The 25,285-nt window shown below is 35.0% G+C and overlaps 1 protein-coding gene across 3 annotated transcripts in view; it reads left to right on the top strand.

The window, feature by feature from the left end:
* Nucleotides 1–23,628, top strand: part of LOC137617317 (ATP-dependent DNA helicase DDX11) — a 102,177-nt gene extending 78,549 nt beyond the window's left edge. For 2 of the 3 annotated variants that reach the window (XM_068347325.1, XM_068347326.1), the window contains exons 7-21: nt 3,252–3,418; nt 5,265–5,400; nt 6,458–6,559; nt 8,112–8,264; nt 8,445–8,574; nt 9,833–10,014; nt 11,645–11,777; nt 12,699–12,930; nt 13,816–14,026; nt 15,273–15,422; nt 16,442–16,565; nt 17,302–17,432; nt 17,566–17,663; nt 18,398–18,533; nt 23,506–23,628. In XM_068347325.1, the coding sequence (XP_068203426.1) occupies nt 3,252–3,418; nt 5,265–5,400; nt 6,458–6,559; nt 8,112–8,264; nt 8,445–8,574; nt 9,833–10,014; nt 11,645–11,777; nt 12,699–12,930; nt 13,816–14,026; nt 15,273–15,422; nt 16,442–16,565; nt 17,302–17,432; nt 17,566–17,663; nt 18,398–18,533; nt 23,506–23,532 (2,112 nt within the window). In that variant the 3' untranslated portion in view covers nt 23,533–23,628. The remainder of the gene's footprint in view (nt 1–3,251; nt 3,419–5,264; nt 5,401–6,457; nt 6,560–8,111; nt 8,265–8,444; nt 8,575–9,832; nt 10,015–11,644; nt 11,778–12,698; nt 12,931–13,815; nt 14,027–15,272; nt 15,423–16,441; nt 16,566–17,301; nt 17,433–17,565; nt 17,664–18,397; nt 18,534–23,505) is intronic. The other variant, XM_068347327.1, reaches the window with a different exon arrangement.
* The last annotated feature ends 1,657 nt before the right edge of the window (nt 23,629–25,285 follow it).

Genomic DNA, 25,285 nt, shown 5'->3' with positions numbered 1-25,285 from the left:
GCACATCAAGGTATTCCTCAGCTTCAGGTATATCAATCAAATTAATCCCTTTATATCTCCTATTCATGACCCCACTAAAGTGTTCCATCCAACGTTGCCTTTCTTCATCTTCTGTTGTTATAACAGCTCCATCTCTCTTTTTGATGGGTATATGCTTCTGCTTTGCTCCCGTAGAGATTTCTATATTAATTCTATGTACAATTCTTATACCATAGCCACTCCCTGAATCTATAGCTTTGTCAGACTCATCTGCTTTCCTGTCTAAATATTCTCGCCAGTCATTTCTGGCTTATCTTTTGACCTCACTATCAATACTGGAATGCTTAGCATGCTCTACCTTGCAATTTTCATTACTTCCTCAAAAACTTCCCACAATCAACTTCTAGCTTTGTCTCCTTTTTATAGTATCCCAAGTATCATTCGTTAATTGCTTGCTATTTGTCTCCTAAAGTCTCTAAGACTGCAAATCGATTCTTACATTCAATTACAAAGATTTCTCTGCTCATCCTCTAGAAGCCAGTTGTATCAGACTTAGATATTTTATCTTCATTTCTGTTGGGTGCATTCGGTTTTAATTTCAGTGTAGCAAGAGGAGCTAGTGGTCACTACCAATATTTGCACCTCTATAGCTTCTTATACTTCTCAGAGTCCTCCTTCTCTCTTTATCAATGGCTATGTGATCTATTTGATTTTTGTAATTGCCACATGATGAAGCCCATGTATATTTGTGGATGTCCTTGTGCTGGAAAAGAACAAAAACTTATAAAATCTGCCCCATTTTCATTTGCAACTTCGCCAAGACCCTCAACACCCATCACATTCTCTATACCTCGATTATTCCTTGCAACTTCAGCATTGTTGAAGTCACCAATCACAATTTTCGTATCTCTCTCTGGGATCTCATCTGTTACACACTGCAATTCCTTATAGTATTCATCTTTCCTGTCTTCAGGGGAATCATTTGTTGGTGCATAGTTAACTATAGTACTCATATTGCACTGCTTTGATTTAAACTTTGCAAGTGACCATCTGCTATATACAGCTCTTCATTCCATTAATGACTTTTCTGCTCTTGGTGTCGTCATTCCTACCCCTTCTCTTCCAACTCCATCTGTTCTTCCTGAGGAGATACTGTAGATATGTATTGCCTTGGTGTGAGTTCTTTACCGATCCTTTTACAAAGTGTTTCACATAGGGCTAAGATATCCAAACTGTAATTCATAAATTCATTCTCTACTTGCTGTAACTTCCAAATCTGATTCATGTTTGTAATATTCCAATTACCAATTTTCAATTTTTCTTTTGTATTTATTAACCGGGAGATTCTTAGCACCCTGCAACGCCCGGGACGGGGGAGCCATTCTTTCATTTTCGCTTTTCAAAGAAAGATTAAATCCATAGAGGATTCGTTGGTTAGAGTCAACAAAGGACAGCTAGTTCCTTATGATGCGCAGTGCCTAACTAAGGCAAGTGACCCCTGCCGGTCCATACTAACTCCACTAAGATCATCCGCCAGGCATCAGGGGTAGAGGAGTATCCAGAGCACCAAACGGATACATACCTTTTTCCAATCACAGATGTAATTAAAGGTCCTTTATTTATGAAACCCAGGCCTTAACGAAAATGGTTAGTGCCATCTATAAAAGAACAGAAGCAGTTTTTTGAGCATTCAGTTGAAGTAAATAGACAAGACTTATATTCAGGCATTTATTTTGTTACATATATGGCTATAATATATATTGAATTGTTCACTTTTATTTCAGGTTTTGTATTGTACATATTTTTTCATTAGTAATAGGTTTTATTAATATCTTCTTTGAAAAGAAAACCTTTTTCTTTTTCTGTTTTTTACGATTCAATATTTTTTCTCTTGAAGTATTTGGTAAAAAATGTTTTCAAATAACTATCATTTTTGGTTAAAATTATTAAGAAAATTAGATACATATAAGAATAGTATAAAAGATAAGAAAATTACAAAATGTATTACTTAAACTTAACATTATGAACTAGTTGTTTTTTCATTTAAGTGTCCAAAATTGCCTCACCATTTTTCGAGGTGAGGCAAAATTGGACACTAGATATTCCAGAATTTTTCATAAATTTTTTATTTTAAACCTTCCTTTAGTATCATCTACTAATTTTTTTTTAGAAAAAATAATTTCTAGTATTATTTTTGAGAAGCCCTAAAATGAAAGCGAGGCAATTATTGGACACCCATATTCAACAATTTTTCTAGTGGTATTTAATACTTTTTCAAAACCAAACGTACTAATATTTATAAAGTAGAAGGTTGGGGAATTTCTAACAGCATTATAGTTTTTGAAAATTGTAAATAGTTTTAGAGATATTGCATCTGTTCAATTTTTGCCTCGCTTGTCCAAAATTGCCTCTGTCCAAAATTGCCTTACCCTACTATACCTCTATTAAATAGCTAAGGTTTGTATAGTTAGGAAAAATACAAATTATCTACGAATTTGTCATTTTTCATGAGCATTTTTTCTGGAGAACTGTATTTCTAGTTGTGGTCATGAGATGTTGGCAAATACTTTAATTCAAGATCTGATGACGCACTTTGGCATCGTCCATTCATGTAACTGTAAATGCTATATAGAAAGTTTATTTAGCTTTCTAATGCAATTTTCAGTTTCTTTTTGTCCTTATTTGTTTGTTAGTTATGCAACTAAATATAAACATAAGTAAGTCGATGCATAATGTTTTTTCCTCCTGACCAAAAGTCACGGGGGGTACAGCGATTTTGTATGGCCGAGATCACCAGATGGTTAATAATTGTCCCTTTCTTGATAAAATCATAGGAACTTGTATGTTAATGGTTATTATCTATGAAACTATATTTAAATAAATGCCATAAATCACAACAAGATCCTAACTGCAGTCCCCAATATATTAAACAAATTTGTTGATTTCCCTTTACTGAATGTCCATGTATATTCTTGATGAAAAAGTAACTTGTTAGTATAGATAGTGTTTACTTTTAGCATCACTCTCTTCTTCTTCTTTTGTAATTCTGTAATATAACTTTGCTTTACTGTCTTGTACTGTAGTTTATGTAATTTGCTTGAATATTTTTTTAAATTATTATATTTCAATTCAGTATTTATCTAATATTAGCTTTATTGTCACAGCTTTTAAAAAGGGAACTAAAAATTTAGTTTTCTATTTCTTATATTGGAATTATTTCTATAATCTTTTGGGATATTCAACTTTGTGATGGTTTTACTTTCCTTTTACAGATTTACTATTGCAGTCGTACCCACTCCCAACTCTCCCAGTTTGTTAGAGAAGTGCAAAAGACTGTTTTTGGAGAGGATGCAAGAGTAGTATCGTTAGCTTCTCGCCAGAATCTGTGTGTTAATGAAGCCGTCACTAATTTGGGAAATTTATCTCTAATCAATGATAGGTGAGGTAACAATTTTTTTTTCATGTTTATATTTTTTTATATTGATAGTATTTCATGAAATATTTAATTGATAATCATATTACTGTATTGATCATGGTTAATGCTTCTGCTTTTTGTTTCCTTGAATTAAGTTGATTTTCTGTCTTCATATAGCACTTCCACCCTTTTATGTATACAGTATTTTGTTCTGTTAACAATTCATAACAGATTCCCTTTTATTTTTCTTAAGCCCAGATAAATCCAGATACGTTTCAGACATATTTTAGAAGAATTGCCACCATGTCATCTGTACACATGAGCTCAAATCTCCCCAGTGGCAGTAAAAGACATAACTTGTCTATCTGTAATTAAGAATACCTGAGAACACTAAAAAAACTGCATCATTTTGCATTCATTCACTTTCCTTTATCATGCTTTTCTCTTTAGGTTAACCTTTCCTCATCATTAACACCCTTTATGTGATGGTTTGTGTATGAATTCACTTAGGTGTTAAAAATAATGTCGAGAAAAAGCTCAGTAAGAATATGAGAAGCTCTCTTTCGAGGAGATTGATAGTTAACTAAGTGATTTTTCAAGTCTTTGTTTAATATTGGCTTTTCATCTTGTCTGTTAAGGTACTTAACCTGTATTTGTTATTTTGTAGCTGTGAATACTTCATTTTAATTTGTGCTATACAGCTGTGAATGCTTTCCCAGGAACGTAAATGGTGGGCTACCCTTAAATCTGCACTCTTTGGTGTATACGTAACAGTTCCTCCTTTACTTAAACCAGATGGCTGTCACTCATTGTCCGAAGGAAAACGGAACTCTTTTGGCTGATGTGTTTGACAGTAAGCAGAGTAATGAGAAACTTGATCTTCCTTATTCCTGTTTTCCTCAGACTAAACTAACTAGTTAAACTTTTCAGTCTCGTGAAATTAACCCCTTCGGTAAGATGACGTTATACGTCAAAAACATGGCTGGTGATACAAATAGGGACGTCCGGATACATCATTATTATCAGTATTACAAGCTAAGCTACATATATAAACTATGTGTATAACTCTTATATCCTACATAAGAGTATAGCACGTGGTCGTACAGTACTATATATCACAGACCGTTCACACTCGAGGAATTTCACTAAGAAATATTAGCCTCTCCTCTTTCTTCAGTCAACCAACAAAGTCTTTGGGATTCTACCCATTATTTCTGATTGTGTAAGAGCTATTTTTTCTGTTTTTAATTTACCATGGTGACATTCCCTATCTGAGGCATTTCTCAAACCCCCCTGACACCCCCCCTGAGACAAGGAGATCCTCACATCTCATCCCACCACCAACCGAAATACTTGCGATTCTAGTCGTTATTCACGATTATGTAAGGTCTCTTTTAGGGTAATTCAATGTTGGTATGTGTTCAAATCACAGATGTTACTGTACTACGTAGTGTTTTTCAATTCCTCGCCTCTGACTCCCACAAATCCCACCCATAACGTAAGCAAAACGTTTTACCAGTAATGCAAGTTGTTGACACACTACAAGATTTGTTTTTTCTTGTTATTCCTTTTTTCTCATTTTATAATTTCTACAAAGTAATATCATCATCTCTTATATATTTCATATTAGTGTTGTTCATTGTTTTCACGAGTAAAAGTTAGCATACTGTCATTATTTCCGTTTATTGACATTCCACACACTATGTCAAGTTCTTACATGCACAGTCTGTTTCCAAGCCTGTGAAATACTCAAAACAGGAATGATCCAGTTCATAGTGACAGTCACACACAAGGTAGAATGATAGATGAACGAACAAATCTTATATCTAAGAAACTAAATTCATATTCTCTTTTTTTTTTCTATTTGCAGGTGCACAGAACTCCAAAGAGGGAAGAAAGGGAGACCAAGTAAGGTGGATGGTGATGATGTGGCTTGCAAAAAGAAAAAGACAACTTCAGGTTGTCCTTATTATAAACATACGGCCCTTGAGAATTTGGCTGATAATGTAAGTTTTTTCAATTTTAGCTAAAGTTTAACCAACTTACACCTAACAAACTACAGCCTGTTTGGATGCAATCTGAGTCAGAAAATATTATAATTTTAAATATTGATTTTTTTCATTCAAACCAATTGTATAAGCAACCATTGCTTCATGATTGGAATATGTTCATTCAAACTAATCATTAGGCAGTCAAGACCTAATTACAATATCGGTTTAATGGGAATAGGTTGCTAGTCACTCAAAAAGTGATAAAGAATTAACCATAAAAGAGTCCCCTTTATAAGAACAACTAGCAACAATAACTATTCAGATAATTATATTTTGAAGGACACAAAAGAAAGAAAAGAATGAAATATGAAAAAAAAGTAAATGAACTGTAAGTGAAGAGATGTGAATCTCCCAATAACTTAGCATTTACATACAATGTGCCTAATTTATATAAATATTACTATAGTAAACAAAGTGTTTAATTATTATATTACATCTTCATAATATTTCCTTCAAGAACTTGTTTCCAGTATTTGATATACAGGTACGTGGATTGAATATCATCAGATTATTTAATTGTAAGTGTTATTCTAAATTGCCTACTGGACCATGAGGTTATCAATTCGATATACATGGGTCTTGAGTATAACTAATTTGAAAAGATCACTAAATTTAAAAAATTTACAGTAATACTGTATCACTTTACATTAGTTCGACATACTGTAGGTCAATCACGACTTTAATGTTGTTCATCCTTAAATAATAAATTAAATAGAAAATCCAAGTTTCGTAGTTCTACCCGACTTTATGTTGGTCTCTATGTCATACAATAATGAATAAGTACTAAACTGTGCTTCATATGGAAGCTTATTAATCTAGGTATCTGGTTGTAAAGAGACAGTTCTAACTAGTGCCTTCAGCTTGCTGTGAAAGGTCTCGTTGAAAAGAGGATATCTTAAGTTCAAGCTTTAGGCTGTCTTCATTTACATAATCTTATAGTAATAGAATTGCTGAATATTTCTAGTACTTTGTTAAGATTACTGTATAACTAAATACTTTTTAATCTTTTCAGTTACTTTTGGAAGTTCAGGATCTTGAGCAGATGGTATCCTTGGGTAAGAAAACGAAAAGTTGTCCTTATTATGCTGCAAGATACGCCATTAAGGATTCCCAGGTAATAAAGCTACTTTAAGAGTTTATATCTTAACAGTATTGAATACTCTAGACATAAGGAATCATGTTTACAGTTGTTGCACTGTCCAATATGTTACAAAATTTTACTGTTATATCTAGAGAAATGTTTTTGCTTTGAATGTACCGTGTGTCTGTTCAATAAGCTTGACAGTCATTTTATTTATGTCTAATGTGCTGAAACAAAATAATGTCTACAAACCAAGTAAAACCTTCCTTCTCACTAGAGGGAGGATCTACTGCATCTTACCTTATTGTACACTTGATGTATGTAGCAATACCTAGATCTTTTCATCCTCTTATTTTTTCCTTATGTGTTATGTTCTTGTTGGTTCAGGGTTTAGTTACCCCTTTGGAATTATAACTTTTGTGAATACAGTAATTAACCAATACAGTAGATCCATTTTCATAATCATAGGAATTTTCAGAATATTTCTTTTCATTTTATCATCATGGTGCTGTTAATACTCATCTGAGCTGAAATTTTCAAAGCCAATTTATAGAATACTGCATTGAGTATGCATTAAAGATGTTAGAATTATGCTTTGTAGCTCAATCATGATGCCACAACAAACATTTGCTTTTATGGTATCATGGAATAGTCATTAATTAAGAGTACTGATTTTAAAGTTACTGTATATTCATTGTAAAAAAATTATAACAAAGTCATCAGTTACATCAGCCAAGTAATGGGTCTTCATTAATGTTCGATATTTTATGCTGACAGATTATCCCTACTACCCCTGTGCCCTGTGAGTTGTGGGTTTCAGGAAAGTAAGAATATAACTAACTTGGTAGCTAACCTGTTATCAGTAAACAACTTCCTAGTTTTGAAGACATTTTACTTCCTTTTGCATTACTTTATGTGGTAATAGACTAATATGTAGGTTTCTTTTGAACACACATGACAGCTGGGAAGGATCATTGTCTGGACAAAACAAAAGTCTTGGAAGAATTTGTGATGCTGCTCTCCCTTTATTGATGATGTTTTTGTATCATGCTGTGTCTGTTATCACTGTATTAAAGTGCACTTGATTTGTCTATGTATCCTCAGCAAATGCACGAAATTCCACTCAATAACCCTGACCAAAGACCAGTCTGTGTTTGGCATTGTATTTTCTTATGCAGCACCAGACTTTACACAGCCTGAGATAACCCATACCTAATTTTAGGGAGGGAGAAGGTACCAAGAGCTGAAAGAGGTGGCCATAAATGGAGAATTATGGAGGGGGACTAATCCATGAAAAAAGGACCTGCCATAGGGCAAAACACTACAGTAGTAGTAATAGTACAGACCTGACTCCTTTAAGTTACACTTCTAGCGTCAACCATCCCGCAAGTCCCCTGGTCAAAAGTAATATCTTGTTAACTAACAGGTTGGCGGGGCATCCCCACCATCTGCCGGTAGTTATAACTACCTTGTTAAACTTTAACAGCTATTCCAGCTCTGCTTAAGTCAAATTCCTATTAAAGGATTCAGTTTTGTATAGTTAGAAAAAAATACAAATGACTTTTAAAACTTATTATTCTTTCAGCTTGTTATTCTTCCCTACAATACATTACTTCACAAGAGTACTAGAGAAGCTTGCCAAATCAAACTGAAAGGGAATGTTGTTATTATAGATGAAGGACATAACTTACTGGAGACAATAGCCAACATCCATTCAGTGTTTGTTAGCAAATTGCAGGTAATTTAGTGACAAGTTTTTCAATAAAAGCTACAGTATTTCCTTGATATTTTATAGCAATTAGTTTACTGCCTCTCAAACATACATTCATACTCCTTAATGTTTAATTTCTTATATTTTTGCTTATTTTTATGATTAAAACATCTTTAGAATTGGCAATAATTAATTACTTTTTTACAGTTCATGGGAGCTCATGCACAGCTGAGTCAGTATATGCAACGCTATGAAAAGAGGTTGTCACCACGTAATTTACTGTACATCAAACAAATCCTTTTTTTCATTAATTCACAAATTAAATTGTTAAATGAAGGTCAGTCTTTTGTTTTGTTATTTTATTATGGATGTGAGACAATTTCTCATTAATTTTTCTGTATTTTTATTGAGTGCTGGGTTCTGTTAGGCATTGCTATTATGATTAATACAGTACAGCAACTAGTATGGATGCTTTTTGGTTCTGCATTTTGATTTTTAGCAGTAAAGCCTCGAAGCAGAGCAGTTAATAGTTTCATGAATTTTAAAGAGGTTAAAAAAGTGGCTCATAGTGAGAGAATTGGAAATATTTTTAAGAGAAACAAACTTAATTGGAATTTGAAAGGAAATAGAAAAGGTTATGCATCTGTCCATTTGGATAGATGGGGTGAGAATATATTTACTATAAAAGATGGAGTCACATGAAATGTTTAAAATTCCAAAATATAAATGGGTTAAGGTATTTTTGATAATTGAAATGTAAAAAGTAAATGGGGAAGAAAAGAAGAGGAGGAGGAAGAAGAAGAAGCACCATGTTGTAGCCAGGCAGGTTTTAGAAAATTGTATATAGAGTATCTGGTACCTTGGGGATATTCTGGATTGTCAGTCAGGTACAATATTGAGAGGCAGTAAGAAGAATATATTAACAGCATGGATGAAGTGAAAAAAGGTTACTAGTCCACTGATTTAAGATGATATATCTTGAGTAAATGGTGAAAATGTTTGTGGATAAGGAATATATTAATATAGGCATCATTGACACAGATGTTCGTTAATCAATTAAAATTTTAAAGACATTTGATTACAAATGGCTTGGATGCATGGCTGGAGTTCAGGAGGAAGATTATGCCTCAAATGAGGAAGTTCTTGAGAGTTATTGTGTCCAGAAGCTGGAAAACTAACTTAGGATTTCAAGTGTTGAGATGGTTTGGACCTGTGATGGAAAGGGGTGAAGAGCACTTAAGAAAAGTAATTGATTTGGAAGTACCGGGAAGGAGACCCATTAGCAAAGCTCAGAAAATCAGGGGTAAAGGGTCCTGATGAAGAACTGGACTTTATAGATATTTGGGTAGAGAGTGCGTTAAACCAAGGAAAATCTAACTGAAATTTAGGGGATAATTTAAATGGAAAACCATAATTAGTCTTAAAAATATTGTGATTTGAGGATTCTATAGTACTTATACCTGTACTATTGTTTTTTTTAACTTTAGAACTTGACAGTGCTGTAGTAATTTCTTATATTTAGTACATGTAATAGATATAAGCAAGTGTGGTGATTTATATCTAAATATTTTTTATTTGTTTTGAATATACACCAGGAAGGAAAGATAACGTGCCTGGTAAATTTGGAACCGGTGTCAACAGCAACTATAATGATGGCATGAAAAATCAGTTTACAAGAATGTATGCTGTCCATAGCTTCATGTCTGAAACTCTGATTGACAATTTGAACATATACAAGCTCATTCAGTATATTGAGAAAAGTAAAATTGCTCATAAGGTAAGGAAGAATATCATGTTATTAAAGGCTAAATACTTGATTGCTGTGGTTTTAGATATTAATTTAACATATATCAATTTTCCCAGTTAATTCGTAATATCTAGCACTTATTTAACCCAATTTATTCTTGATTTTATAAATTCTTTGTATGCTGTTTGTGGGGTGAGACTGTGTGCCTCATCACTTATAGTTGAGCATTAATATAAAGTTGGTAACACCCCTCATTATGGTCGAGGAAATTAATTTCTAGTTCAGGGGGAATTACAGAGAATAGTTGTCTTTTGTGGATTTGATAGCGATATGACACTCCAATACTTACCAGCCAAATTAGTGATGAACCTTTATGGTTAGAACTTATTTAACTTCTCGTTATTCTCGGAGGCCCACGAGCCTTCCCTTGTCGGCAATAATTCAGACGTGTCTGCCTGGTTGTATGCACTAACCTAACTTCCATAGTAAGGTCTAGTGGTCAAAGTTACATGGAGGTCTGTCAGTAAGGTTTCTGAATGTTCACTGCGCCTTACAGAATCAAGATCCTCTATTAAAGTCTAAATTTTTTCAATTAATTGAATTCAGCATATAAACCTTTTATTTTCTGTTGATGATGGATAATTTACACATCCCATATATTTTGGTTATCATTCATCAATGAATTGAAAAGTGCATGCAACTATTTCACCTCTTCCCTCACTTTATTTGACTTGCCTTTCATATCTTTTGCACCCCTGAAATGACCCATGGCTGCCTGCTGAGTGGTAATTGCCATGTTCCCATCTACTTTTCAGTAACATTTATAGAATAATGCCTTAACCACATTCCTATGTTTTTGAGATCTCAATATTAGTTTTTACAATAAAGCAATCACGTGAACAGATAAACAACGCTGGTAATGTCCTTTAGTTAATTCAGGTCACTTTGGTATTGGCTCCTGTATAAAAAAAGGTGTCATTATTTGTTTATTCATTGGTTTTAAACTCATATGATGACATTCTTTTCTATTTTTACTATTTCTTTAACTACTTCTCTATTGATTGATGGACAGCATATTAACCCTTTTACGCCCAAAGGACGTACTGGTACGTTTCACGAAACTCATCCCTTTACCCCCATGGACGTACCGGTACGTCCTTGCAGAAAACTGCTATTTACATTTTTTTTTTTGCATATTTTTGATAATTTTTTTGAAAAACTTCAGGCATTTTCCAAGAGAATGAGACCAGCCTGACCTCTCTCTGACAAAAATTTTGGCTGTTAGAGCAATTTAAAAGAAATATACTGCAAAATGTGCTTGAAAAAAAATAACCCCCAGGGGTTAAGGGTCGAAAAGTTCCAAATAGCCTGGGGGTAAAAGGGTTAAGATGAATTTCAGCAGGTAGGTGGAAGTAGAAAGTGAAGCACAAATGAAAGGGGCAATGTCCCTATGGACTATCTCTTCTATAATTGATCATCACCTTCGAGATCTTTTGGAACTCTGGATATGGTCAGACTTTCCAAAATGGGCCTACTGGAACAAGTAGCTGTCATTCATGCAACTATACATTACATAAGCTATACTGTACCAGTAAGAACAAAAGTAGTATAAGAACTCATATGTTAATGCTCCTATTTACAAAGATTTCTTTAATTCCAGCTGCATTCCTTTAGCCAAAAGTTTGAAGGCTCTGTAAAGTCACATGAAATGAAGTCTACAACAGAAAGCCGTTCCACCTCTGCCTTCTTATCTCGAATGACCTGTCAGAAGTCTGGGAAGGATAAACCAAAAGGTAATTTTATTTAAGGGTTGCTAGTCATCCACAGATCTAAATGCAAGACTAAACCTTATCATTTGATTTCAGAGGTTTATATAGGTTGTTCCGTTAGGTAAATAAAGGTATTACTGAGTACGCATGAGCAACTCAGTAGGACATTACCTATCATTTTTAACTATGGGGTACAGCAGTTGATTTCTATGTTTATTTTTTCCACATGTGGTTTGTCTATTATGTAGTTCATTTTGCCTGTATGTTTTTTATGCATACATTTTGACTTTTTTTTTTTTTTTTTTTTTGTAAGTGCAATACCTTATAGTGTTGAAATGCAGAGGATTCCTTTACTAACAATATTCTGTTATTATATATAGTAGGTTTTCTTAATAGTACAACTGTTTTAAGAAAGTTTAGCTGTTCATTTGGGATGGTATTGTCATTATTCACAGATGTCCTGTGTTAATTGGAGAGAGGTGCTGACTTCTGTTTTGTAATGATTTTAACTATAAAAGGAATAGTAAACACTAAGAACACATCTATAGTTATTACTTCATTTACTCTAATTTTTTTCTTTTATATTTAGTATATCAACTACTTGGAAAAGGGAATTTACTCATACTTTATTAAATGACATATTTTAACTTAACGTTTTTTTCATGAGAAAGTGTTAGGAATTCTTGGTTCTTTTTTCAATCATTGAATTTATGTTACCTCATGTTAAGGCTAAATTGTTGGTTGTTTTTAAGGCAAGCTGGTGTGGTTTTTATTTATGTAATTGTTTTGATGTTACATCTGAATTAAAGTTATACACTTTATAAAGCTGGTTTTAGTGGGCTCATGGAATAACTTCCTTTAGTGAGAAGCCCTTAAGTTTCTTAAATTTTCAATCAAGAGGGAAGTGACAAACTCTGGAAAAGCTTAACATACAATATTTTTCAGAAAATATCATACCTGTAAGTAATGTGAATGAACGGGAGTCAGAACCTCCTGAAGAAGAAGCCGTAATGGGTTCACCACTGATGCAAGTAACGGAACTTTTGCGTGCCCTTTTACACTCAAGTGAAGAGGGTCGTGTCGTTGTGTCAGTTGGGGCAACAAATAGAACGTCATCAGTCAAGTATTTGTTATTGAATCCAGCTTCTCAGTTCCACGATATTGTGAGAGAGTGCAGGTACTATTTTTTGTTTTATTTTATAGTCAGTGAAACTGTATTTAAGTTGTATTCTTTTGTTATACTGTTGATTATGCCTGTACAGTTTAGTAATTATGATCTTAAGTACTATTCAAATCCATTCATTGAGATAGTCCTTCTCGGATGTTTTCAGAAATGATGAATTAACCTTCTATGATAAATTGCAGTCACAAGAGAACATAACTGACCCCCTAAAAGTAAAAACTTAATTGCTATTCATACAAGCTATTAAGCTATGGGATTAGTAAAGATACACTTGTAAAGCTGTGGTTTAGTTCTGTGAAATATGGAAGTGGTTTCAAGGATACTTTATTTACATTTCAATACTATTGTTAGGAATTTTTATAGGCTTAATGAATATTTTGTTTCATCACTAAACCAATACTTCATCATGGTTTGGAAATCCCCTGACACTTCAGTCTTTTGTTAGACAAAAGAAAAATGGCTGTAGTCCCACATATGTGCCTTTTGATCCCTCAGTCCCAATAGTTAACTGTCTTAATTTTCATGTTTATGCTGTGATTTGCACAGTCTGCAGAATCCTCTGATCGAGGTTGTTTTTTAAATAACCTTAAAATATATAAAAGGGAGTTTGTAGGAAAAAATCAGCTTGTTTTAAAGTGAGATTTATATTTTTTCATTTTACTCGTGTTCTCAAACCAAAACTTATTTTGATTATTTTCGATTGAAAATCTTCTGCAATACTGTACTTCTATATTCATTATTACTAAAAGGAGCTTCCTTAGTTTGTCATTGATATTCAATAATTAGCTTTTCTGCAGGATAGAAATATTCAAAGTATCAAATGTGTTGCTATGAAGAATAAAAGTAGTTTTTTAACATATTTTCATTTCCTATTTACAGATCTATAATCGTTGCAGGAGGAACAATGCATCCAATGAGCGAGTTTCGAAACCAGCTGTATCTCTCAGCTGGTGCAGATCCTGAACGAGTTCGCGAGTTCTCATGTGGTCATGTGGTTCCAGGCGATCAGATTATGCCCGTAGCCCTTTCAAATGGCCCCACAAATACCGTCTTAGATTTTACATATCAAAACAGAGGAAATCCAAAAGTGGTAAGTACTAGATATATATTAGTACGCTGTTTCTATGACCCTCTACTGGCGTTCTTATTACTTCCTTCTCGAAGCAGGTTAAATTTCAACGTTGATATAAAAAACATTTCCATTTTCTTTCAGTAATAGTATTGCTCCTCTATAGGAATGTGGAGATGGTATGGCAATGTATGGAAATGCGAGCACTTTATCCTATCAATGCATTGTTTTCAGTCTTGTTGTTAATTCTGTGTTAAATACACTTGTACTTCTACAGCGAATGCAGATAGTTTTTTTTATTATGAGGTTATTTAGCTGCAAATTAATAGGGATGTCTTCTGTTAGATTTCCTAGGCAGTATTGTGTCAATTGTTTAAGGGATTCATTGCTAGGTGATAAAGATCTGAATTCTCTTTGTATCGTGTCGAGGAGAGCAGTGTAATTTGAACACTTGTTGTGATAAATGTGGTCACTTACTTTTCCCTCTTATGGGGCAATATGTTCAGCTTCTTGTTAACCACTTCCACTTGAAAGAATAAACTTAAAGGAGAAGTAACTTTTCGTTAAGGGGAAAATCCAGAGAAGACTATTGCCTTCTACTCTGTTGGGTTAGAGTTCTCTTTTTTGAAGGTACACTCGGGCACACTGTTGTCTTGTTTCTCTTCTTGTTTTGTCAAAGTTTACATTATTTTAATGTTGTTACTGTTCGTAGAATATTTTATTCTATTTGTGAATTACTTCACTTTTTTTTCCTTGTTTCCTTTCCTCACTGGGCTATTTTCCCTGTAGGAGCCCTTGGGCTTATAGTATCCTGCTTTTCCAACTATGGTTGTAGCGTAGCATGTAAGAATAATAATAATAATAATGGATTACTGTGAAGATGATGATAATTAAGCTATTCAGGCTATAACTGAGCTTTCTGCATTTAGTAGTAGCGAGATTTGTAAGCTTTTTACTTGACTGTTCCGTTATTGGCATCTTTGGTCTTTCAAAAAATTCTTAAATTATCAGAATAAATTTGGAAAAGTTTATAGAAGGATTTTTTAATACTATTGTGACTGCATTTTTTGGTCTTTATTATCAAAACTGAAAATAGTTTGTTAAAATAATTTCATAATACAGTAGACTAGTCTGATTTGAAGCTACTAAATTTAAGACGACTGAGATTTGGTAATTGTTTTATCTGGAAAGTCATTGGTTTAAGCTGCCCTTGCATTTATAAAAGCTATTAGTTTCTTATTAACCAATATAAATTTTCTTTACACAGCTTGATGAACTTGGACGTGTTCTAGTGAATTTGTGCGCAATTGTACCTGGAGGAATTGTCTGTTTCCTTCCATCTTACGACTATGAGCAAAAAGTTTTTGACTATTTTGTGAAGGCAGGTGTCATAGACAGGCTTTCAGGAAAGAAAAAGGTAATGTATGCAATGATATTAAGAAACTAATTTTGGGTTTTTATTCTAGATCAGGCTTAAAGAGCAATGCTAGTTTGGATTTGTTGATACTGTAGAGTAAAAGTTCATATCTAGTTATGGCATTTTCCTTTTTGCATACTCATACAATTTATAGTCCTGCGTATTCTTAATACATTTTATCTTTCTATACACAGTAGATAATACTGAATATTAACTAAATGTATGTTCCCTTTTCTTATCTCTGTTAAATATTCAGCCTGTTAGTTAGAGAACTGAGGAGAGTTAATGACTAAACAGCCAATCCTAAGCCCAGACAAAAGTAGGTGTGTTTAGTTCATCAGTAAGGGTATATAGAATTTGCCAAAAGAAACCACTAAAACTTTATCTAATGAATTCCAGTCCTTAAGTAGACAGAGGTGCAAAAAAATCTCCAAGTATGAAAAAAATAAGGCATGCTCACCAAAGGTAAAAACTATACATATAAGAAAAAGTAAGGGAATGGTAGAAATACTGACTAGAAGTGTGAATATTTGTTGTGTTCAGTCTGACTAGATGTGTGAATAGTAGTTGTGTTCAGTCTGACTAGAAGTGTGAATGTTTGTCGTGTTCAGTCTGTAAACTGTCAGTAGTAACACAAGGAAGCATAAATTCTAGTTTAATGGCAGTGAGACAAACAAAATTGGGTGAGAACGGTGATCAAGGATGAGATGGCTGAAGTTCTGATAGAGATTGGGTGAATGGATGAAAGAATCATGAAGATTAAGATGATCTTGAGAAGAGATGTACATGTGTGTTCTCAGTCAAGAAGACCAGAAGAAGAAAAGCTAGAATTTTTTGGAAAAATTATTAGATCCTGTAACAGTAATGCCACAGTCAGATGGGATACTAATAGATTTAAATGACCACATAGAATGTATAAGATTGGATCAATTCTAATTTCGTAATGAAGCATTATTCACAGTTGATATGATTAGGTATTTTAACGACCACTAAATTTCCTAATATTGTAAATATTACAGGTTTACCGTGAGCCCAAAAAGTCCAATCAACTAGATGCTGTTTTGAATAATTATGCAACAATTATCAGACAAACAGCATCCAATACAACAGGTCTTACAGGAGCCATTCTTTTCAGTGTTGTAGGTGAGTTTGGAGTTGTCATTGCCTGTATAAAGTAGTTTTATTTAATTTTTTCCCTTGTTTATATTTTTTTATACTGAATTGGATAAAAATTATGATAGATATGCTTGATATTTGTATGGCATGAAAGAAGGAAAGTGTTATGCATGAAATACATATCACCTCACTGGAATGATCCTGGTATATAGATATGCCACACGAGAAAAGGGAAATGTTTTATATGAATTACAAATCATATCGCTGTCCCCAAAGCTTTAATATCTAGTTCCAAAAGACAAAGTACATGCCGCCAAATTGCAGATTAAAAACAAGCCAAGCTGTTGCTGAAAGATGGAGGTCACATTACCTCATTTTTTTAAGCTTTTATTACATTACCAGGCTTCATTTATTGATCTGTGTAAAGGGCTTTTATCTGAATTCCATTTTCTTTTAAAAATAAATCAGTAGTGCTCCAAGTTAGGATTAGATTATAATTATTCTAAATGTGATTTGTCTCAGGTAGGTTCAATTATGAGCAGCAATCATTTGTGCTACCCGCATGAATCTGGTCATGTCATTCAGATGGCTTTTTAAATTTAATGTCACCAATACACATTCAACCAATTTACTTTATTATTTGCAGTCTTTTTTCATTTATAATTATGTTTGAGACTGATTAAATTAAATAGTACTGTATTTTGTATATCCAAACTATAAAGCTTTATTTTTTTTTAACTATAATTATTTTTACGCATAATAGGTGGAAAGATGAGTGAGGGCATTAACTTCAGTGATGCTCTTGGCCGTTGTGTAGTTATGGTTGGACTTCCGTATCCTAATACTCATTCACCAGAGCTGAAGGAGAAAATGCAATTCCTAAATAAGCATGTGGTGAGTATTTTTCGCCTAGTGATGGTGTTTGACTATGTAAAAGTGTCAGTCAATTTTGAATGTCAAATAATTATAAAAAAATTACTGCATTAGTACAGGGAACTTTTTTATACATGAATTCATATATTTTCAGTCTCCTGGAGCTGATGGGAAGTCCCCTGGATCTGTGTTTTATGAGAATCTGTGCTTTAAAGCTGTCAATCAATCAATAGGACGAGCAATTCGCCATAGGTAAGGGTATTTCACAAGTTAGGTAGATTGTTGTTCTCACACACTATTTGCCCCTGTAGGGAGTATTATTGCTTGATCCACCATAGGCATTACTTAAGGGTCTTTGCAGCGCTTCTTCGGTCCTAGGCTGCTCTTACTTTATATACTTCTACTTACCTTTGTCCTTGTTTTCTTTCTTCCATCTTGCTGTCCAACCTCTTCTAATTTTTACCTCAAAGTACCATAGATTCACTTGAGCATTGGATGGCTTCACTAGTCCCTGTGCCAGGCTAAATAGCCCAAATACATAAATTCAATCCACTCTAGTGGCAGTAATGCTACTCCAATACACTACTTTTTTTTTATTTTTATTTTTATTTTCAACTACTTTTCATGTTTCTAAGTGTGGGATGTATTGTGATAGCTTGTTTTACCTTAACTATTGATGTTTTCCAACCACCATAAGACACAATATATGGTAATACTGCTTCATTATCATGAGTTACACAAATTTCATTCACATACTGTATTGACATCAACTAGTCTCATAGGCTTTGTTATTTGTATCAAGCGTACTTTGCTACTGTGATCTTTCTCCCATTCCCTCTGGTTACTCCTGCCAGGTATCCAAACCACTTTATAACTCATTTTAACCCAAATTTCCTCCTTGCAATTTAAAACAAATTCTTTGAAAGCAAAACAGGAATTTTAACTGGTTTCTGTTAGCAATCTTTAATCTATCAAATTTCTTTCAGAAATGATTATGCGAGTATCCTTCTTCTAGACCATCGATATAACAGACCCACATCAATTCAAGCTTTACCAAAATGGATTTCTAATCATGTGAATCAGTGTGAAAAATTTGGCCAAGCCTTTGGCCTAATAAGAAAGGTAAGGGTTATTCAGTTTTTACAGTCAGAGTTCATATGTGCTGTAAATTTACACAAAAAGATCAGATTAAGATTCTATATTATTCATTAAATTTTGCACTTTTTTCAATGTGTTCTCCAAAACTAAACAGCCAAGTACTTTTTTTCTAATGATTTCAAGAAGTACTGACATACATCCTATCAGACAGTAGGTTGAGAGGAAGATTACAACAGTGAATAAAATTGATGCTAATATTCAATTAGAGTGACTGGCTTCAGAGTTTTAGGAACTGAATACATTAGTCCACAAGGACTTTCTTATTAGGCTAGAATAGGGACTTCAATATAAAAGTATATACCCAAGAAATATGGTCTTCCCTATCCTAGGGGCCAGTATATAGGTTTAGTCCCTGAAATATGTTACATCACCTCCAAGCTTAAATTGTCTGCTAGCAGATGATATATCACCCATAGGATTTGGTTTAGTAGCATGCCATTGTTTTACTAGCCACTTGGGCATTTGCTTACCACTTGACTTTTTTTATTTTATAAGAGTAGGCCTTAGATATATCCTACCTTGCTTCATGAGTCTCGGCAGGATTGTGAGACCATACAGTACCTTCTAAAAATAAATTTTTCCCTGTCAAAACCCCTTTTTGGGGTTAATAACTGAGTGATCTCCAAGGACTTACAATAGAGCATAAAAAGGTAGACTTGTGACAATATACCGCATCACATCAAGCTAAAGAATATCTAGTACATAAATAACATCAAGCTAAAGAATAATCCATACTTTCATCACATGAGTTGAAAGAGCTAATCAATTGACCCAATCACCTCATAATAGGGTATTTTTGACTAGGAGGTTAATTTCTATCATCGAGTCTGCTGAGGGATCCAGATGCTACGTTGGACATGGTAGTCTAAATGCAGTTAGATAAAGCATGAGTTGTTTTGATGAAATAGATGCCAATGGGACTGTTACAGAAAATCTGCTTTATAGAAATGTAACTGGACGTTACATTAGCAGTGGCCACAGGTCTGGGAACAGTTCTCTTCAAGGCTAGTACGGTACTAAGTGTGTTACTATTGTAATTCTAGTAATTTCCTTTTATTGCTGAATAATGGTGAATGGTGGAAATGCATTAAAGGTTCAACCTTGATCCTTTTTGTAGCATTGCATCTATTACTCATGGCAAGGGGCCCTGTAATGGTGAGCTGAAAACCTCCAATTCTCTATTAAAAGTGGTCATGAACATGTCCAGCATTGGTTTCCTCCACGCTTTCTACAATTCCAAGCACATCAGGGGAAGCAGTAACCATTCTGTTGGTAATAGCGGGTTCTTGCAACTCCTTGGTTTGGTACGTGCGTATGCCTGGCACGAAATGGGGGATTAATTTTATGTTCCTCTTTACCAAATACAGAAGGTCGTGAGCTCAAAATCGAGTCCTTGATTATCCCCCTATTTCCTTATGTGAGCCAGTTGTGTATTATCAAATGAAGGGTTATGACTTTTCATGACACCAATTCTCACAAACTCAGCATTGCCATCTTCACCAACATCTGTTAGACAGTAAAAATGGAGCTGCTCATTTCTTCTGTTAATATTACCAAGCAACGATGATCTGCCAAGGTCACTCCCCACCTCTGTTGACGTGTCTGAATACAGTAGTCTCTTCTCCAGTCTTACCCATTTTATCATTTTCTGACATCCCCACCAACTAATCACTCCCCCAAATGGTTATTAAAAGGTGCGATTGAGATTAAGTTGGGATCTTGTCCCGATGCTCATTTAGATGTTAGTATAGGGGCTTTATCCTTAGCTTTGTAGTAAAATGAATTCTCCGAGGACACCATCGTTCCCAACCGGCACATCCATTTGAGGGGCGAGATTTCCTTGCCGCTTCTTGAACTCCTTTAGCAGATTCAAGAGGGACTGGATCTTTTTGTTAGATTGGAAGCCCAGAAAGGAGCAGAGGCTATTTGCCATGCTCAAACATTAAATAGACTTAACTTGTGACAGTGACATTTTGTAATTGATGAGAGAACCCAACTTCAATAGGTTCTGAAGTAAACTCCAGGCTTCAGAAAGTTCTCCTTTGATGAACCCAAGATTAATCGGTCATCTAGATACAAGAGAACCTTTATGTTCAACTGGTGCAACCATTTTGCCATGCAAAGCTCAGGCATCATGATCTCTGGGAGTCAGCTGTTCGATACACCTGGCCAAAACAGCCTCACACCTCCTAAGAATGTAGTTGCCCCACAAAGAAATCCAGACTTTTGTCTCCTGATCTTCGAACTGCTCAACAATGTCCTTTCTTTCTATTTTCTGTTACTGCAAAACAGGACACTGCAGCCAAGAGAAGCCTGAATGACAGACATGCCAGTAACTTCCATGTTCAACATTTCAGATGCAGAGAAAGTGGAAGGAAGGTTGGCCAACCCGCAGTTTTGGAAGCATCCAGAACAATCTGTGCGCAGTACATAGGTAGATCGTCAACTCTCTTGATGCTCAGTACACTTAGTAACAGACTGGCAACATCAGGATCAATAGGTACAGGTCTTGGGTGAGCTTCAGAATCAATGTAAAACTTCCTCTGATGAGGAAGTGTCAATCAGAGGAAGTGTCAGAGGGGGTCAATTTGAGTGATCTGCTCGTTTTATGGGTATTCTCGGGTGCTGAGACTGATTATAGTATTACAGTATACAAATGTAGAATGTCACAGGTTTGGTTTCATAGAGAAACGTCGAATTGGCGTCTCGTAATAGGCGACTGGAAAAATCGCATCTATGGTGCAACATCTACTTGTGACTTGTGCGCAAGGTTCTTCCAAATCGTCTAAGCAAAGAATAAGACTCATAATCTCCCGAGACATCGGTGGTTTCAAACTCAGACGTAGGAACTTCAAAGGGAACCATGTCCCCACAGCTGGGATCTGGAGTCATTAGTGATCAGGCCAAGATCTTTCTGATTCTGCTCCTGTTTAGGAGTATAGGGTGGTTCCATCTTAGGAACAGCACCATTAGATTTCTCAGAGCTTAATATATGAGATGAGTAAGACCTCTATGAAAAAGGCCACTTGGGACAACTAGTACAAGGGGCATTTCTGTGATGCTTTTTAGCTGGTATGTCATTGAGTGAATGGATTCTAGTGCCCTTTTCCTCTCCTGATTCTGAAATATAAAAATATCTGATTCTGAAATATAGAAATATCTGATTCTGAAATATAGAAATATATCTGAAAAATGATTTTACTGTTCCATAGAACGTGTAATCTCCGAAGTAGTATGAACACATGGCAAGATTGTGGTAAAATAGTAGGTTCATTGTTATGACGTCTTGAGGACGGATAAGCAGGATCCAAACGAGGTAAATGGATTCTAGAGGTAGAGGCTACTTTGTAGTTAACCTGGATTGACGTTGATACATAATCTTGATTAATGTCAGCACGTCTACGTGCTTGGGGGATAGCACAATCAGGTCGCACATTTCTAGGATGTGGAATGACGTAATAGTCATTGCACAGAGGAATACGCTCGCATGCTGTAATGTTGGGACATTCTATGACATTAGCACACACAGGGATAATGGGTCTTACAGACATGTCAATCTGTGTACGTTGTGGCACAGTGATACGTGTTTTTTACATCTATTAGTAGACATTAAAAGACTTAAGCCTTCTGCAACAAGTACTGTATTTGTTAGTGGATGATGTGATTGTGCTCTGACAGATCAGCCAAACCAGTAAAGTCTGTCTTAGATAAGTGATAGAGAAATTCTGGGATTAGACTGAATAATTCTTACAAGGAGAGAAATGCCTAGTATCCCTGGGCTTACAAGGTCAGCCAGACTTGTTCAAACAAGTGGGTTAAAGATTATGATCTTCCAACAGAGTAGCCTCAGTACGTTGGAAAACTGCAGTCTCAACGCAACTGTGGCTTCAAAGGTGAGGAGGGGAGACTTTTGACACTTTCAAAGGCAATAGCCCAAAGAAGCAAAAAGTCACGCTGCCGGAAGAAAACATCAGTAAGCATACTAGTGGCAGGTGAGGGAGATCTGTGTGAATCAGTTTACTCAGGTACCAAGGACACTGACTGAATCATGCTGTCATGCTGTAGCTAAGGGATGTCTCTGGAAGAAATTCATGGGCAATAATACAGTAACAAAGTTACTACTACCCGGTAATATGCAAGATAATCCAATCTCAGCAGCAGTCCTCAGTTATAGGGGCTCTAGAAAAGGAGGAATGAAGTGGGGAATACTGTCGCAGAAAGTTGATTACGCTTTTTGCTATCCAGGGAACACCAGGAAAGGAAAATCCCTTTTAGCTTGTTCCTTATGATGGAAGCGATGCTTCTGCCACTAGGAGGATGGCTACTCCCTACAATACTCACATGGGATTCCATGGAACACAGCTTACCACAAGACTTCGGGCAAAAGGGATGCAGATGTCTCCTGAAAGTGCCACAACATGGCACACAAAGCACTGCAAGGGTAATCTAGTGGAGCAAGTGGTGATCATAGTGCAGCAAGAGATGTCAGCCTCTTGACAGGCCTACCCAGCAGTGGAGTGGCCTAGTACCCTCCTATATATATTTATCTGTTAGGTAGGCACCTTTGGCCATAGAAAATAAACAGGAGCGTACCCAAATGACTTGGAAGTTGTATCTGCGCAGGGATAAACAGTAGGTCCTTTTTGTTAGTAGGAAATTTGAAAAGTGAAATCTACAAAAGACATTTACAGATAGGGGAGGTGTTGACTGCTGGGTAAAAAATTCATTACCCGAAATAACATTATTCCTTGGAGAATTCTCGACCTTTCGTCCTTTATATGAAAGTAATAGGCTCTAAGATTGTCTGATGTAATTAGTACATCAATGGTTTGCAACTTGAAACATTTTCATCCTAATGCCTTAAGGTTTAGTTTATAATACTCACAACTACTTTAATATTACAGTGAGCTTTAGTAACTCGATGTCTCTTTTTCAGTTTTTTATAGGTAAAAGAATTGTGTAGAGGAGAAATCGGGTATAGTAGATCTCCGCAGTGATGATGATGTACAGTATATTTTTGTATTCTAATTTCACTAAGTAAATATATAAATTTAATCTTGCCATTGTTTACAATATACCTTGTTAAGCGTTCCGATCAAACCCTAATTTTAAGGTGTTCCTAACTAACTTGCCACAATTATGACAAATTAGTCTATGTTCCAATTTATGGATAGCATAATTGTTTACAGCTAATTTATGGATAGCATAATTGTTTACAGCTATTAAATCGGATAGCATAATTATTTATACTTGGATAAATTGAAGATAAAAAAAAAAAAGTAACATTGATTGCCAATACAAAATTTTCACTTACACCCAGAGTTTGTTCTTGTAAATGCAAAACCAATTAACGGTATCCTATCCAATAAACTGCTACTACAATTGTAATTGGATAAATTTAAAAGGTTTGAGATTAGGAACCTTAACAGGACATGCACTTCTAAAGCAAAGTCCATCCCAGTAGTAAGCCAAAATTTCTTGTAGGAGCAGGAAAGTGAAATATATCCTTCAGCTGGAGTATAAAGAAAGGTTTATGCTGTATTCTAGAAACTGGTGTAGTAAATGGGCAAGCTCCATGGAGACATAAGATAGAGGTGGGTGATGACAATTCATGAACATCCATAAGGTAGAGGTGGGTGATGACAATTCATGAACATCCATAAGATAGAGGTGGGTGATGACAATTCATGAACATCCATAAGGTAGAGGTGGGTGATGACAATTCATGAACATCCATAAGATAGAGGTGGGTGATGACAATTCATGAACATCCTAACCAACTACCAGTAATCAGAGCCAGTGGCACTAAGAATGTCAAAACATAGGCAAGTAAGGTAGTGTCCATACCATAAATATTCACCATATGCAGCAGGTAACTGAAGGGACCTGACTAGTGCAGAAAAATCAAGACAGCATGTCCTTTACCAACAATTTTACTGGATAGAGTTGTCGCACAAAAACAACCAATTGAGCTTCAATGTGAAATAGTCCTACCATCTCTTCAGAATAAAGAACCACAGATCCATCAATCGGTCATGAAGAGTCTCACAGTTGAGCTGATAACACATGGGCCATGAAAACCACCGTCCAATAAGATATAAAGTTCTCCAAGGTAACTTTGGTATGTATGATGAAGCTTACCAGGGCATGGCAAAGATCAATAACAAATCCACTGGTTTAGGGCCTAACACAAAATGAAACGAATGCATGATAAAAATTAACTATACGGCAAAATTCCTCTATTTAAGCATATTATAACAAGTACAATATATGTTTTGCAGGTGACTATCTTACAAGTAACAAAGGCACTAAATATGCTAAATAATGAATTGGGTCACACTAATCCAACCACCCTGCCTGATGGATGGAATAAACTGAGCATAAAGAAATTTTTATCATACCTTCGTTTCATTGTTTGTTAGGCCCTAGACCCATAACAAAAATATCATTTCAATACAGATTATCTACAATTCCTCTGGGGAGGATTAAACAGACTATTAAAGAAAAATTTCTAGAATTTCTCATCCATCTACAACAATTTCACATTTCCTTTCACTTCTAATGGTTTGACCTTATGAGTCTCTATTCTAAGTGACCATTTTCTTTTGGGGAAATAAAAACAAAAGCTAAAACTGGCCACTACCATCATACATAGGAAAAAGGGGAGGCGGGAGGAACGAGAGAATTGAAAAATAATGCAATCACAAAAATTATGA

Source organism: Palaemon carinicauda, chromosome 23 (assembly GCF_036898095.1).
Source record: "Palaemon carinicauda isolate YSFRI2023 chromosome 23, ASM3689809v2, whole genome shotgun sequence".
NCBI classification, from domain to species: Eukaryota; Metazoa; Arthropoda; class Malacostraca; order Decapoda; family Palaemonidae; genus Palaemon; species Palaemon carinicauda.
Note: the sequence above shows the minus strand (reverse complement) of the source record. Positions and strands in the feature narration are given on the sequence as shown.